Source organism: Bubalus bubalis, chromosome 3 (genome assembly GCF_019923935.1).
Source record: "Bubalus bubalis isolate 160015118507 breed Murrah chromosome 3, NDDB_SH_1, whole genome shotgun sequence".
In the NCBI taxonomy this organism is placed as follows: Eukaryota; Metazoa; Chordata; class Mammalia; order Artiodactyla; family Bovidae; genus Bubalus; species Bubalus bubalis.
This window is the reverse complement of record NC_059159.1, coordinates 10542227-10557622: the sequence shown is the minus strand read 5'-3', so window position 1 is coordinate 10557622 and position 15396 is coordinate 10542227. Positions and strand designations below refer to the sequence as shown.

The 15396-nt window shown below is 51.2% G+C and overlaps 1 protein-coding gene and 1 long non-coding RNA gene across 5 annotated transcripts in view; one reads left to right on the top strand and one right to left on the bottom strand.

The window, feature by feature from the left end:
* Positions 1–567: 567 nt before the first annotated feature.
* CBX2 (chromobox 2) lies at positions 568–10050 on the bottom strand. 3 transcript variants are annotated; one of them, XM_025279638.3, is made up of 5 exons: positions 9886–10050; positions 9771–9814; positions 8645–8710; positions 6158–6263; positions 568–4990 (listed from the first exon to the last, which is right to left on the bottom strand). In XM_025279638.3, exons 1-5 carry the CDS (start codon positions 9955–9957, stop codon positions 3686–3688), a joined length of 1593 nt encoding a protein of 530 aa, XP_025135423.1. In that variant the 5' UTR covers positions 9958–10050; the 3' UTR covers positions 568–3685. The 3 variants fall into 3 exon arrangements, with proteins under 3 accessions (XP_025135423.1, XP_044794573.1, XP_044794574.1); XM_044938638.2 differs by lacking the exon at positions 9886–10050 and adding an exon at positions 6375–6518; XM_044938639.2 differs by lacking the exon at positions 9886–10050 and having other exon boundaries at positions 6158–6360.
* Positions 8947–15396, top strand: part of LOC123332528 — an 87658-nt gene continuing 81208 nt past the window's right edge. For both annotated transcript variants that reach the window (XR_006549334.2, XR_006549333.2), the window contains exon 1: positions 8947–9799. This is a non-coding gene — a long non-coding RNA (uncharacterized LOC123332528). The remainder of the gene's footprint in view (positions 9800–15396) is intronic.

Sequence of the window (15396 nt, the reverse complement as noted above, 5' to 3'; positions counted from 1 at the left end):
CAGTAGCACCACTGATTCAAAGATTCTTGTGCTTCATGGCTACTCCCCTGAATTTTATAGCTGTGTCCTTTTAAAGTGTTACCACATGTGGTGGATTCAAGGGGTTGAGTAGCTTTCCAACACAGGATCATTTGGATACTGGGGATGGGGAGTGCATATGCACATGTGGAAATATTGGTTTGTTTTAAAGTATTAGTTTCTGGGAGATGTCTCAAAGTGAGCTTGACTTGTGACATACTGCAGCATCCCTGGCCTCTATCCACTAGATGCCAGTAGCAATAACACTCACTCCTGCCCCCTGTTGTGACGACCACACTCGACATTGCCAAATGTCCCCTTCAGTGTCCAACTGCCTTATCTGGGAAATGCTGGTGTAGGGACTCATAATCAAACCCACCCCTTTGCTTAGAAAAACATTTTTTTGACCCCATTAAAGTGGCTGAAACTTTTGCAAAGCCTTTAATTTTTTCACCCCATGATTCAAGTTGAGATAAGTATTTTGCCTCAAGAAAGATAAAGTGAAGATACTGCTGTTTCTGGGTATCACTCATGACACACACCAAGCCAGAAAGTTAAGAATTTATTGATATACCAAGAGTTAACAAAAGGTTAAGACAAAAACCCTCTGACACCATCTGCTAATGACTCTCCCCTACAAAATAAATTAACATCCGTCTAAAAAGATCAGCAACCTATTGCTAGTGTTAGTTTTCAAAAAAATAAAAAAAATAAAAAAAAAACAACTAGAAAATCCACAGAACCTTTAGATGCATGTGAGCAAAGATCTGGTCCTCTGGGTACAATCTTCCTCTCCTCCCACCCTTTCCCCCCCAAACCGTTATGAGTTTCCTGGGGGAAGTTTTTCCTTTTAACTAGTTGGTCCGACTGAATATGGGGGCTGGGCTGCTGTACTGTTTCAACAAAGATCTTAAGTTTCCCAAGGCAATAACATATCCACTTTTGTTCTCTTTAAAAAAAGCAAACAAACACCCATAGTTTAAAGTAATTAGAAGTGGCATACATGAATGATGGGGCTTTGTTTTTTTTTAAATTAAAAAACACAAATCAAGCTAGTGATTGGCAATGGTCCAAAACTCTGGTCCTCCCCCAAAGTTCTCTCCTAATGAAACCTCTAGGCCTAGAGCCCTCTTAGTCAGGTCAGAATTTCTGAGTGTAACCCCAAACAAGGGACACTCTTTTTGGTATGAAAAATATATATATAAAAATATGCCAAATCCCCTACAGAAGACAAGACTGGCCACTCTTCCTATCCAATACGGAAGCAAACTGACAAAACAGGATTAAAACAACACTCAATATACATTGTGATGCAGTTCAGCATAGGAAACCCTGCAGGATAAAGAAACCAGTTAGATGTGTGACCAATGCCTAGCCACCCACCCACACACCCACACCCACACACACCCACACACACACACACACACACACAGCAGTAGCAAATGAAAAAGTACTGCTTTTATTTATCGGTAAACATGACAACCAACTCTAAGCATCTAACTCTTCAGCGAAGGCTGTCACACCTGCACGTGTGTATACACACACTCACACTTAGAGACATGAACCACTTGGGCTCACAAGCACCAAGAAAAAACATGCAACACAGCAAGAAGGCAAAGTGGCTGGGAGTAAGATGTCTGCAGATTCAAACTTTGGGATTGAAGTAGCTGGTAAACAGAAAGGCACCCAGTCGGGGTTTGAAGACCTGGTGGCTGGAGCTGTGCGGTTAGTCCAGAACATGGGTGCCCTGAAGGTGTGAAGGGGAGAGCCACTGCTGGCCTGGCTCTGCAGCCTCTAAGGCAGCACAACTTGAAGGTTATGAGCTCCTCTGATGGGGAGGCAGCCCGAAGAGTCCCTTTAGTCACACCCAGGGGCATCCGGGGACAGGAATGAGGCTGGTGCCAGGGGCCCAGTGTGCTGGCACCCCTTTCTTCCAGACAGGGCAGTGCACTGGCATCTCTCCATCTCCTGCTGGGGTAGTGGAGGGGGCATTCTTCCCCTTTATGGCCCACTTTCCAGTTTTAGCCTGTCTGGGACCCCCAGCCCTTGGGTCTGCTCAAGTGGGCACCATTCCAATTGCAGATAGCATGGCTATCACACACGAGTCGCAAACTGCATCTGGACACCCCTCAACCAGGTCTTGGATGTGGATCCGTCCCCAAAGGCACACTGTTGAAATTGATTTGGCTACACAAAAGCCGTATCTTCCTATTTGGCGTGGAGGGTGAGGGACTGGGGGGGCTGGAGTTCTGGGAGGCCTACCCTCAGACACTAGAGCCCACTGTGTCCCCTGCCCTCAGAGTTATGGGAACAACAGAAGACTCTACATCTGCTGGCTGATGTTAACTGGTAATTGAAGCAGAAATAAAGTTCTCTGCATTCCCACTTCTCTTTTTGGCATCAAAGACCAGTGACTCCACTCACTGATGCACCTCTGCCCCAAGTCAGTAACAGCAATTTTGTTGTTGGCTGGAATTGCCAAGACTGCTTCTGGACTCAGCCATCTTGGGGGAGGCAGTTGGGCTGGCAGCTCCGGCCTTTCTGGAGACCCTCTGCCGGGTGGACCACTCAGATTTGTCCCACTTCCCAAATGGTACAGAGAAACAGCTTCTTAGCTGGGAAAGAGAACATGGAACCCCCAGAGGTGCAGGGATGGGGGGGATTGTCAGGGGAGGTAGGTGGGAAGTGCAGGAAGCCCGCCGAGGGCCGAGGGGAAGGGAAGCAGACTTCCAGCAACTGCCCACATGGCCCAGTTTGCAGGGCCACGATTAGGACTAAGGCAGTCCTTGCACCGGGTGGCAGAAAGGAGGGCAGTGGAAGGACGCCCTTCTTCTGTCTCCCGAGCTTGGGAGGTTTGGGGGAACAGCTCTGGGACCAGCCCCCTCCCTGCCCGTGTTGGACTCTGGGTCAACATGTGGGGGCTGCAGCTGTTAATCTGAATCAGGGTGAGATGGCACCCACACCTACCTCTCTAGGGTTCCTGATTCCAACTGCCATGCCTGATGGCTAACGTTAAGGCCACAAGCCCTCAGCCGTCTGAGGTGAGAGCAGACAGGGAGGCGAACAGTGTCCTCACCCTTGCCGGCTCAGGCGTTGCTCTGAGTCGGGGGTTCTGACCAGCATGCCCCCTTCCCCGCTCCTCACACAACCTGAGCAGAGTACTCCCAGGAGTGGCACCCCCCAGGCCTTACCTCCCCCGAGCCTTAAGCAACCCTCTCTTCCAGCCACTGGCAAGAACAGCCAAGCTGGACCTGGAGAAGACCCCTCCTAACACCAGTGCGTGGGGGAGACGGGGAGGCAAGCTGACCACTGCGGTCATCACAAACCACGAAGGCAGTTCAAACAGTGAACGTGGTCGGGCTTAAGAAACACAGGACGCTCTTGGCAACATTTCCCTGAGCCCCAGGCGGCCACCCAGACTTCCTGAGGCAAATGGGGAGCAATGCAAAGGCCCAGAGGTAGGAACAAGGGTGAAGGCCAGGCAGCAAGGCATCACGGTGCCTCCCCTGTTAAAGTCACAGGGAAGGCTGGGCCCAGGGGAGTTCCCACCCAAGCCTGCCCCTGAAGGAGGCCACCGGCCCCTGGAGAGGATTTGGGATGCAAGCCACGTATCAAAGCATAGTCAGAGGCCAGAGAAGGGCAGGGGAGCCAGGGTAGCCAGGCGGCGTCAGTAATGTCTCAGGTTGAAGAAGCCCACACTGGTGGGAGACTCCTTCACCGTAACGGTGATGAGGTTGGCGGTGACGTCGGTGACAAAGACGTGCTCGATGAGGCTGCGGGTGGGTTTCCAGTCCTGGCTGGTCTGGACGGACACGGAGAGGTTCTGCCCGGCGCTGGGCAGGGAGGCCGAGTCAGGGTCAGAGTCGGAGCTGCTATTCTCCTCACCGGTACTCATCTCAGAGAGTGCAGCTGTCTTCCGTGCTTCTCCAGACGTCGGGTGGCCCTCCTGCCCGGGGGCCATGCTGCCCTTCCCACAGTCCCTCTTGCCTGCAGGGGTGGGCATGGCGGCCGCTCTGGAGACCAGCTTTTCACCCTTGCTGACATCAGTGGGCAGGCCGGTCCCACTTCCTGCAGTGGGGCCGCCCCCAGCACCCTTCCCAGTGGCTGGGTTGGTGGCAGGAACGCCCTTGGTGGCTGGGGTGTGGCGGGCGACCATGCCCCCTGCTGGCGTGCCATTCTTAACACTCTGTAAGTCCAAGACCTGGAGGCTTAGCTCCTGGGGGGGTGCAGGCTGGGGGCCCAGGCACCCAGCAAGGACCTTGTTGCCACTGTGGACGTGTGGGGGCCCTCCTGTGCTCCCTATTTTCTGCTCTACAGCTCCACTCGGGGTCTTTGGGACTTTGCTTCCTGGGGGGCTTATCCCCAGCTCCCCCTTCTGCGTCCTCATCTTGAGGTCTAGCCCGAGGCTGCACTTGCTGGTTGCTGGGGCCCTGAGGGCCAGTCTGCCAGCAGTCTGGGCCTGGCTCTGGCTCATCCGGTTCATGTAGTGCACGATGGAGCTCTGCCAGCTGATGCCCCCACGGCTGGGGCTGCCGGCCATGCCCTTCATCAAGCTGGCCAAGTTCTCCGGGGTGGCCATGGCACTTGGGCCACCGCAAGCCTCCTTGGCATGGGCCTTCAGGGCCGCCAGGCCGGCCACGGGGGCGCTGAGTGGAGGGGGCAGCTTGCCCGCGGGTGCCCCCAGGTCCTTCCGGGCCGTCTTTAGCACCTTGGCCAGGCTCACGGGCCTCCGGGCTGCCTTCTGCTCCGGGGGCAGGGGCTTGCGGCCCCGCTTCTTCCGGATGGGGTCCTTCAGTTCGGGCTTGGCTACCAGGATCTGGGCCTTCTTTTGAGGCACCGGGTGAGTCTCGCGGCCCCGTGGGCCCCTCTTGGCATCTAGGTCACTGTCCTCCTCCTCCTCTGAGGAGGAAGAGGAGGACGTGGAGGAAGAGGAAGAGCTGCTGGATTTAGATTTGGAAGGGGCGTCAGATTCCTGCAACAACAAAGGATGAGGTGTCACTTCTAAAGCCTGGTCTCCAGGGGCATTCACTGGACACCTTGGAGCCAGCCCCTCCTGCAACTTCCAGACCAGAGAGGAGGCCAGGAGGGAGCGATCTCACAGTCTGGTTCTGATGTCCTAAGCAGCGCAGTTAGAAGTGAAAGAGAACAAAGAAAAACAGGTGGCTCACAAAGAGAAGCCTGAGTGATGGACAGAAACATTCGCAGGCTGACACTGGGCCCTGGGCCTTCCAGGGGCCTGTGAGAAGCTCCCAGCCCTTGGCAGACACCTGGCACAGGGAAATTCAGAACAGCACAATTCACGTGTCTCAGAGGGGCAGGGTGGAGTGAAGCAGTGTGTGCAAGGGCTCTGTGACCAGGATATCTTGCTTTAATCTCTCCATTTCCAAAGATGATCTCTTCAGACCCTTCCAGCACATAGGAAAACAAACCACTGCCCTCCACATCCTCTGGGTGTCATCCCAAACACTAATTTCGAACACCTTCCTGGTTCTCAGGTCCCTGTGTAAAGGGGTGCTTTAGGGAGACTGAGTCAACACCTGCTCTTGGCCACAAAGCTCTTCTGCCCCAAACTGGGGATGTTGGAATCAAGCCCAAGGAGTCTGGAGTCTCCTTGTCTGGCCAGCTCCCCACCTTGCTGCCGCTTCTCAAGCCAATGTGTGCGTTCAGGCCCGGAGGGCAGCACCTTCAAGAGAGAAATCAAAGACACATCTGATCTTGCAGCTGTGCCATGGAGCCCAGGCATGTGTGCACCTACCTGGCACACCTATGAGCACCTACTGTATACATGTGTCCTGTTTTTTGTTCCTTGTAAGCCACTGGAGGTGAGAAAGTAGCACAGAGTGGACCTCACCAGAGTAAGAAACCAGCTGGGGTGGGGGTGGTGCTCAGCCACGCCAGAGGGACAGGGCAGGAGGTGGAGAACCGAGGTTCACTGTTGCCCCCTGCTGGCAGAGCCTCAGAGTGGCAGTCCAGGGGGAAGCAGAGCCAAAGTCTTCTGAGCAAGGGAAAGACTTGCGTGGAGATGCCAGCTGGCCTCCTTCCCCCAAGCCTGCAACCCTCCTGCCACCACTTTTCACTGGGCCGGCAGAGAGCCAGCACTTGGGGGTAAGCCGCCAAATCCAGGGCAGTAGCCACCCACCTTGAGCTTGGAGTGTCGGCTGCAGGAGGACATCACGGTGTGCTTCCTCGGCCTGCCCCTGGGCCGCTTGCCTCTCTTCCGGTTCTGCACCTCCTTCTCGTGTTCCCTGAAGACAATCAGCAATCAGAGTCACAGACTTTTCCTTCGGCTATCCTGGAACCCTATGGTTTCAAATCCCCCCAGGTAGCTTATCACCAGTTTCCCTGCAAAAACATACCCTGTTAATGAACAGATCCAAGGCAGAAGTGCAGATCCCTTTCATTTACGTTTCAGTAAAGACAAGTCAAGAAATTCAAGCAAAGCTGGGAGAGGAATTATTCCCAGTTTTCTCTGACTCCTCTTAAAACAACTTTGTGCAAATCTGCAGGGAGATAGTACAGCAGAAATTCTACACCACCACTAGAAGGAGCCTTCATGGTCACATGGTCCAACTTTCTCAGTCCAAACAAGAGAGTCCAGGGCCAGGGAGTGAGGACCACTGCCCTCCACTCTCCACCTCTCTATATCCTGCATAATATCTCAGTCATGGGAGCACCGGGGTAACCAAGGGGTCTTCTTCCCCACGGTCTTACCCAGAGCCAGTGCTCCCAGCATGTATTTCTTTCCCTGTTTCCTTTTTCTGGTTCTTTCTGTTCCTAGACTCTGTTCTGATGGAAGTACTGGCGGCATCTGACTGCATGGTGGCTGGGGCTCAAGGCAGGACAGTGTTAACTAGCTCCATGACTCAGGGTCAGAGGGCCAAAAGAGCCGCCCCCACCCACCACCCCGAAAGCATGTATTCTAGGCTACCCCAGGGGAAAAGGCTCTATCTGAAGTACTTTCCTGGTAATTAAAATAGGCAAACATCATCTCACTGGCGCCTGTAAGGTGATCTCTTAGAGCAGCCCCAGCCTGTCTCCTAAAAGGACAGGAGCACTCATGGGTCTCTGCTGACACATTAACCTGTACCCATGGGCCCAGAATATGGACTTCCCCTGACAGTCAAAGACCACATCCCCACACCAAGCAAATAACCACCAGTTCTTAGATCCCAGGGGAATCTCTGGGGGTGAAAAGAACAAGGCAGAGCACCCACCTCCCAGTTTTATCGCCCCTGTGATGTAAACCAGAGCACCCCATGGTTCTTTTAAACTCTTGCATCTATCTCTGTGACATCTGCTAACCTCAGTTCTTGCCTGTTGTACTGTAAGTAAAAATGAAGGATACACACTCTCTGGACAATCAGGACACTTACAGAAAAAGGTACCAGCTCCCACCCCTTGGGACCTACAGCACTTGAGTTATGAATTAAATAGCAGACAGCAAGCCTGCTGGTAAGTTTTTTCAAAGGTATCGAGGCAAGCATATGCTCATTGTCTTCTCTCTCAACCCATACTGAAATCTCTTACTTTCCCCCTCATTCCATGGCCCGTCTGAGAAGACCCAAAACGTCTTGCTAGAGCAAAAAAAACGGCGGACATAGGTTGAAACAACAGAGAACAGCTGGCTGGATTGATCCCATCTGAGAAAGCTTTTGGGCACTTAATTTATCAACCTCTACCAACAGGGCAAGGGGTTTCCCTGGTGGCTCAGTGGTAAAGAATCCGTCTGCTAATGCAGGAGATTCAGGTTCACTTCCTGGGTGAGAAAGATCCCCTGGAGAAGGAAATGGCAACTTGCTCCAGTATTCTTGCCTAGGAAATCCCCCTGACAGAGAAGCCTGGTGGACTACAGTCCATGGGGTCGCAAAAGAGTCAGACACGACTTAGTGACTAAACAGCAACAACCAACAGGGCAATTCCCACACCTTACCCCCACCAGTCTGCTCTGGAATTCCCTGGAACCTTATGCCATCACAAGTCACTCACCACACTTTCCCCTGTATTTCAAAGAGGCTTCTCTTAACCCAAGTCTCCTACCTAAAAATAGATACGACATCTTGAATTACAGAAGCAAATTCAGCCCCTGAGACTGGTGAGGGGGCCCCCATGGTGCTCACTTGGGACCAGCTGTTTTGCAGCACAGAAAAAAAAATAAACGTGCTGCTCTTGGTCCAGACACACCATGGTAGGCATAACTTTCTGCTGTGTGTTCCTGTTCCCTCTGTGAGCCTTCTTTTGCTCAATCCACGCATGAGGACTGGGAGGCCAGGTCTGCATTTTTTAGAGCAAACCTGCCACCCTGGTTTTTATTAGTGATGTTTGCAAACTAGTCAACAGCAAAGGCCAAGAAGAAAAGCCAGAACTTTTCACAAAGGATGTCCAAGAAGGTTCATTTTGGCAAGTCTGTCACAAAGACCAAAAGCAGCACTTACTCAGGGATTCCCAAGATCTGGACACAGTGCTGGCTCTCCGAGGGAAGGGAGGGAGAAGACGACTCACCTGGGACTTCAAACTACAGCCCAAGCCCAGGAACTCTGGAGGGCCAGCACTGCCCTGAATGACTGTGTGACAGGCCAGTGTCCCCCCAACTGGCTTCCCCCTCCCACAGGTTGGTTAACTTTCTCACTTCTTCTGGAAGGCCAAGAGCAGCCTCGGGTCCAGGATATTTTCCTCTGGCTCCCAGCTGTTGTGTCTGGAAAAGCAAAGAACAGGACATCTTAAAGTTCTAGGCAGCGACCAGCCACTTCCGAAACCAGCCCAAGTGGGGTTGCCCCACTGTTCCCTGATGCCTGCTGGCAGCCAGGGAAGCGGGGTACTGGGGACTGTTCCCCACGGTCTCACCCACATCCAGGATGAACTCCCGGGACACTGAGTTCTGAAGCCAACACCTTGTCCTCAAACTCAAAGGGAAACCATTGCCTCCACCCCCAATTAACACCCGGCCTCAGGAGGACTCTACAGCCTCCCACAGGAAGAAAACAAATCGCAATAAAATGGAAAGTTGCAGAAAGGGAAGACCCCAAACTCTGGCCCGGAGCCAGGGAGGGAAGGGAAGGCTCCCTACAGGATGCTGAGAGGGGGACGCTTAGGGGCACAGAAACGCAGCCCAAAGATTAAGAACAATGTTGCTGGCATCCAGGCCAACACCGGCCGGGGCACCCAGTGGGGAAAGCAAAGAAAGAAAAGTGGGGTCCGGGAAGAATGGGGAACTGGGTCTGCGCGAATCGCCTGTAAATAGAGCCCCTTCCGGGATGCCAAGTTCCCTCCCTTCCATTAAGAGGGGAAAGAAAAAAAAAAAAAAAAGGAGCCCTACATCCATGAATAGAAAGCTCAGGTTACAGCCGGGGAAAATACGGACTAGAGGAGGGGGGCTGGAGTCCCGCGGGGACGGTTGAGGCGGGCGGGGGCGTATGCAACAAATGGGCGCGGGAGGAACGAGCGGCGCCAAAGGGGCGCGGGCCGGGCGTGGGGAGAGGCGGCCCGGGAGCCCGGAGCGGAGCTGGGAGGGCCGGAGGGGCTTCCGGGGAGGCCGCCCAGCCCCGCGCCCCGCGGGCTTGTAAACAAAGGGCACCCCGCGCACGCTGGGCGTCCCCTAACCGCCAAACTCGAGGAGCCCGCGGAGCCCCCCGCAAACTTCCCGCCGGGCGCGCGGACGCCCCCCGACGGCGCGGGCGAGGAACCCACGCCGCTCTCCCACCGCACACCGAGGTGGCGCGGGCGGGAAGACGGGCACCGCATTGTTGGGGACTCACTTGGAGGACCAGCCGCGCCACTTGACCAGGTACTCCAGCTTGCCCTGCAGGGAGAGAAGAGGCGCGTGAGCCGGGGTGGGCGGGCACGGGCGGGCGCAGGCCGGGCCGCACGCACCTTGCGGAGCCGCTTGCTCAAGATGCACTCGGCGGCGAAGACCTGCTCGCCCACGCTGCTCAGCTCCTCCATGCTGCCGCGCGCCCCGCCCCGACCGCGGCGCCTGCCGCTCCCCGCACAGCCACAGCCGCCGCGCGCCCTGCCGGCCGCACACAAAGCACCGCCCCCGCCCCGCGCAGGCCCGCCCCGCGCACGCGCACCGCCACCGCACCCCTCGGGCCCCAGCCCGCCACCCGCCCCCGCGGGCCGCCCTGTTCCGGAGCGGGCCAATGAGCGCGTGGGGGTGGTGCCAGGAGGCGGGGCGCGTATTGTTCACCGCGGGCTCGGCTTCGCGCCCGGGGCGGGGGTCCCGCGCGCGCTTGGTCTTGCTGGGCTGGGGGCACGGGTGGCGCGCGGGGGTCCACTAAGCTGGGGCAGGTCCCTAGCGAGGAAGAAGGAAGCGCCTCCCTTCTTCTGACCTGGCGATCACCGGCCAAGTCCCGCTTGGTCTGCGGGGCTCGCCCGGCCTCCGCCGAACTTCGTTTTCCGGGCAAAAAGCCATTGTTCTGGCCCGAATGGGGGGAAGTTAGGATGCGGCGAAGGCGGCTGCTTCCTGCCCCTGCCCCCGAGGGGCGCTGCTTGGAGCGCGGAGGGCCCAGGTGCCCTCAGTATTTTTGAACTTGGTCTCGAGCGGTCGGACTATTTTGCGCGGGAGCGAAACGGGCTGGAAGAGGGTGGGGAAGGAATGGGAGACAAAATACGAGGGGAAGAGGTGAGCAGCAAAAACGGAGCAGCCCAACTTTTCCCCCCAAAGGCAGAGAGGAAAATGAATCAGCTGAAAACGAACGGCTCTTTCTTCGTACTTTGTTAAAAGTGGCACCCAACCCCCAAGTTTTAGGGCGCACGTAGCGGGAAAGCAACTGCACCTTTTAAATATTTTGTTGCATAATTTTAAGAAAATGAACGTGGCGGGGAAAGGATCGAAATTTGAGGAGATGGTTCTAACCTGGGACTAAGTCATTAATGGGCCCGCTAGGATTTGGCAGTGGATATCCGTTGGATCAGTTGCATGCGGCAGAGAGGAGACTGGACCGCGTTTAGAGTTAGGGGTGCCCTGGAGTCCTGAAGGGCCATCTTCGGCAATGACCCTTTTGTGCTGTTGAGAACAGTGTTCCATGAACAACTTTCCTCTTAAATCATTTAGCTGTTGAATCAGAGCAAGTCAAATGAGTAATAAAGGTAGCGTTATTAAAGTTAATAAAGTAATACGTTAGTGCTAACTTTTTTCACATCAGTACAATTTAACACAAAATTCATTTTCTGGTTTTGCTTTTCCCTTGGGCGCAGCTGCAAAGTACTCTCTGTGTTGAGCAAATCGAAAAGTCGTTTCTTGTTGCAATGACTGTCAATGTAATTTTAATCATTAAAACCATATTTATAAAAGATTATGCAGGAGAAGTGTGCTTTTGTTGCTGTTTTAACGGGAAAGGCCTACTGTAGAAAATTTGGAACTGCAGAAGCCCATCTTTCAGTTTTTGGCATGTTCTTCAGTTTATTTGGTTAAGTAGGTTACAGTCCTTTGATATCCTGGAGGGAACTTGGGTAACATTTGCAAACTCAGATATTGTTTGCAAAGGAGGTGGGGAAGAGGAAGATTAGAGGGGGATTTGATTGCTTACTTTGGAGGAGCTGCAGCCTGGAACCCCTCTTTTGGGGTAAAACCTGCACTCCTGGGATAAAGAGAGCTGTGTACAATTTCTAGCTCCTTTTGTATCCTCATCTTCTGGAGCCAGGCAGTAAATTGTGGGGCTGATGCCAAAGGTGTATTTATTGTAATCCAACAAATAGCTGGATCAGTTTCAACTCACCATTCTTTGCAGAATTCATCTTGGGTGTGAGGTTTTTGCCCTGGAAGTTTCCACTTTCCTCTTGATGATATATGGTATCCTGGGATACTTGCTTTTTTTTTTTAAAGAAAACTTAAGAGAATTTTTTCTTCCTCTGAGAAATAAATTTGTCTAGAATTCGACCCCAACTCACTGGGGAAAAAGAAAAAATCGATTTCCTGGAAGATTTAATACATATATCGTCTATCCAACTGGGGCCACCCAGTTTGGGTCAAATAATGTTTAGGTGATTTACTGGGAGAAACAAATATGACAAATTTGAATAGAATTAAATTCTCAGATAAATAGGGTGAGATATGATCCAAAATTTGTGAAGTGTTCCTTAAAAACAAAACTGGAAGTTGGCAGAATCAAGGAATGATTCCCGCTAATCCAGTTGTGTCAAAACATGGGTTTGGGCTAAAGCTGATTCTGTTTTGACTGTCACATTTAAGAATTATTAAGACAAATTAGAGCTAATGATTTTCTTGTTCATTCAACAAATGGTTCCCCAGCATTTGCTGTCATCTGGACATGACTGGATATAGTATAGAGTCTGTAACAGTGCTGTCTAGTAGAACTTTCAGAGAGGATGGAAATGTTGGAAATGCCTTATGTTCGTGTGCTTCAGTGTGTTATTCACCAGCCATCTGTGGCTAGTGAGCACATGAAATGTGCTGCTGAGGAATTACGTTTTAATTTTAAATTTTTTTTTTTTTTTTTTTTTTTTTGCCGCACCTCATGGCACATGGGATCTTAGTTCCATGAACAGGGCTTGAACCCGAGCCCACTACATTGAAAGTGTGGCATCTTAACTGCTGGACTGCCAAGGAAGTCCCTTTATTTTATTTTAAATAACTTAAATTTAAATAGCCACGCATAAACTGGTGGTTAGGGCTTCCCTGGTGACTTAGATGGTAAAGAATCTGCCTGCAGTTCGGGAGACCTGGGTTCGATTCCTGGGTTGGGAAGATCCTCTGGAGGAGGGCATGGCAACCCACTCTAGTAGTATTCTTGCCCGGAGAATCCCCATGGACAGAGGAGCCTGATGGGCTACAGTCCATGGGGTCGCAGAGAGTTGGACATGACTGAATGACTAAGCACAGCACAGCACAGCTAGTGGTTCAGTATTGGGCAGTATACATCCTTAGGAATGCAAGGACTATAAACATATTTTCTAAGAAAGTAATGTACTTACTTAATCCTGGAACATGAATAACTTATCTACATTCCCATTTATGCTTTACTGTCTAAGAATGTTTGAAACACATACAAAAAAGATTTAACAATACAAACATACAGGTAAACATACATACTCCATTTAATGCCTTTTTTTTTTAATGCAAGTGACAGTGTCAATGAAAAATATGAACTAATTAATGTTGGAAATACCACTAAGAAAAGTTACATATTTTCATGCTGCCCTTATGGATCTGAAAGCAAAGATACCGAGGCACGAAGTGAATGACGGATGTGACAGTATTATTCTCAAGTTGATGGAGAAGTCAGGAATTGAGATGAAGCAAGTACCCTTGATCTGTCAGCTTTGGCAGTTACAACTAAATAACACTGGCAACATCTTACAAAGGAATTCCCAGGTGGCTCAGTCGGTAAAGTATCAGACTGCAAAGGAGGAGACCCTGGTTCAATCCCTGGGTCTGTAAGATCCCCTGGAGAAGGAAATGTCAACCCACTCCAGTATTCTTGCCTGGGAAATCTCATGGACGGGGAGCCTGGCGGGCTACAGTTCGTGGGATTCCCAGAGTAGGATGCAACTTGGTGACTAAACCATCAACCATCTATGGTAAAGAATCTGCCTGCCAACAGGAGACACAAGAGACGCAGGTTCAATCCCTGGGTTGGGATTGAAGGAAGAAGTGGCAACCCACTTATTCTTGCCTGAGAAATCTCACGGACAGAGGACCCTGGCAGGCTACAGTCCATGGGGTTGTAAAAAAGTCAGACACTCTTGTTGGCTGAACAAGATCAATGACTTACAAAACAGTTTTGGGACAGCTCTTAGTTTTTCTACAAATAATGTCTCATTATTGTAATCAGAGTTGACTGAAAGGAGTAAGTAACACCATCCACACCAGATACATGCTCAATGGTCTGCATGGGAGAAACTCAGGAAATATATAATACATTGCACGATCTTGAATTGTCCCCCAACCAGGTCCCCTCACATTTGCAAGACGGAAGTAACTTACAGGCGAGCCGTGTTATGTGATGCTGATTCTGTATATGCAGTGGATAAATATTATACGTACGTGAGACACAGTGTTTATGTATCAGAACTCAAGTTAAAATAAGCACAGTTAGGGCCCTTGCAGAAGTTCTCAAGCTTTCAGTTTGCCTAAGAATCCCCTGGGCAAACCATGCAAATATTGACCTTTGGGCCCCACCCCCAGAGATCCTGACCCTGGAGATCCCAGAGGCCTACTACAGCTCACAGTGCTTAGAACACTTCTTACAAAGGGCAGCCTGTCCCAGCCCAGATTTTACAGGAGCAGGAATCCTAAATTGCTTCAGGTCATGCGGCTGTGAAGCCCATTCCTGCCATTTCCTACACACGCCTGGTGGGGGCGGGCAGGCCACATCTGGAAGTGGTGAGGCAGCCGGCACGTAGTAGGCCCTCCAGGGCTGAAGCTTTTCAAGCACCTGGGACCTGCCCCAGGCCGCCTAACCTATTGCATGGCCCCTAAACAGGAGCACAGACTGGACTCACCTGGATCCTGGGGCCTGGGGAGGTTAAGGAACACTGTTACAGGAGGGAGGAAAACAACAATTAGCCAATCCTTCATGATTGTACTTTGGAGACCAGACCGCAACCCTCTGTGAGAGACCTCCCTTGTATGTGGATTTTGTTTTTAAACACTGTCATTTATTAATTCTGCACTCATATAAGTGCATGATTCTAATTTCTTACAGCTAGTGCAGTGAGAACATCTTTATTTTTTGAAACTGAAGTACAGTTGATTTTCAATGTTGTGTTAGCTTCTAGCTAAGCGATTCAGTTATGCATGTGTGTCTCTGTGTATGTATATATTTTCTTTTTCAGATTCTTTTCCATTATAATTTATTACAAGGTATTGAATATAGTGTCCTGTGCTATACAGTAGAACCTTGTTGTTTATTTTATTTCTTAAAAAAATTTTGTAGCTGTGGTGGGTCTTTGTTGCTGCACGGGTTTTCTCTAGTTTCGGAGAGCGGGGGCTCCTCTCTAGTTGCAGTGCATGTGCTTCTTGTTGCAGGGACTTCTGTGGTTGAGGAGCACAGGCTTCAGTAGCGGTGGCACACAGGCTTGGTTGCCCTGAGGCATGTGGGATCTTCCCAGATCAGGGATGGAACCAGAATCTGTTGTATTGCAAGGCAGATTCTTAATTACTGGACCACCAAGGAAGCCCCTATCTATATTATATATAATAGTTTGTATCTGCTAATTTCAAACTCCTAGTTTATCCCTGCCCCCTCTTTCCCCTTTGGTAACCGTAAGTTTGTTTTCTATGTCTGTGAGTCTCTTTCTGTTTTGTAAATAAGTTTGTTTATATCATTTTCTTTTTAGATTTTCCATATAAGTGCTATCATATGATATTTGTTTTTCTCTATATGACTTGACTTCGCTTAGTATAATAATCTCTAGGTT

Bases quoted from the DNA above. Each gene is read 5' to 3' on its own strand.
- CBX2 (XM_025279638.3), bottom strand. From the start codon at position 9,957: ATGGAGGAGCTGAGCAGCGTGGGCGAGCAGGTCTTCGCCGCCGAGTGC. The intron at 8,711-9,770 runs GTGAGTCCCCAA...TTGCTTTTCCAG, and splicing joins TGGCGCGGCTGGTCCTCCAA to ACACAACAGCTGGGAGCCAG. The intron at 6,264-8,644 runs GTGAGAAAGTTA...GATTGTCTTCAG, and splicing joins CTCTTGGCCTTCCAGAAGAA to GGAACACGAGAAGGAGGTGC.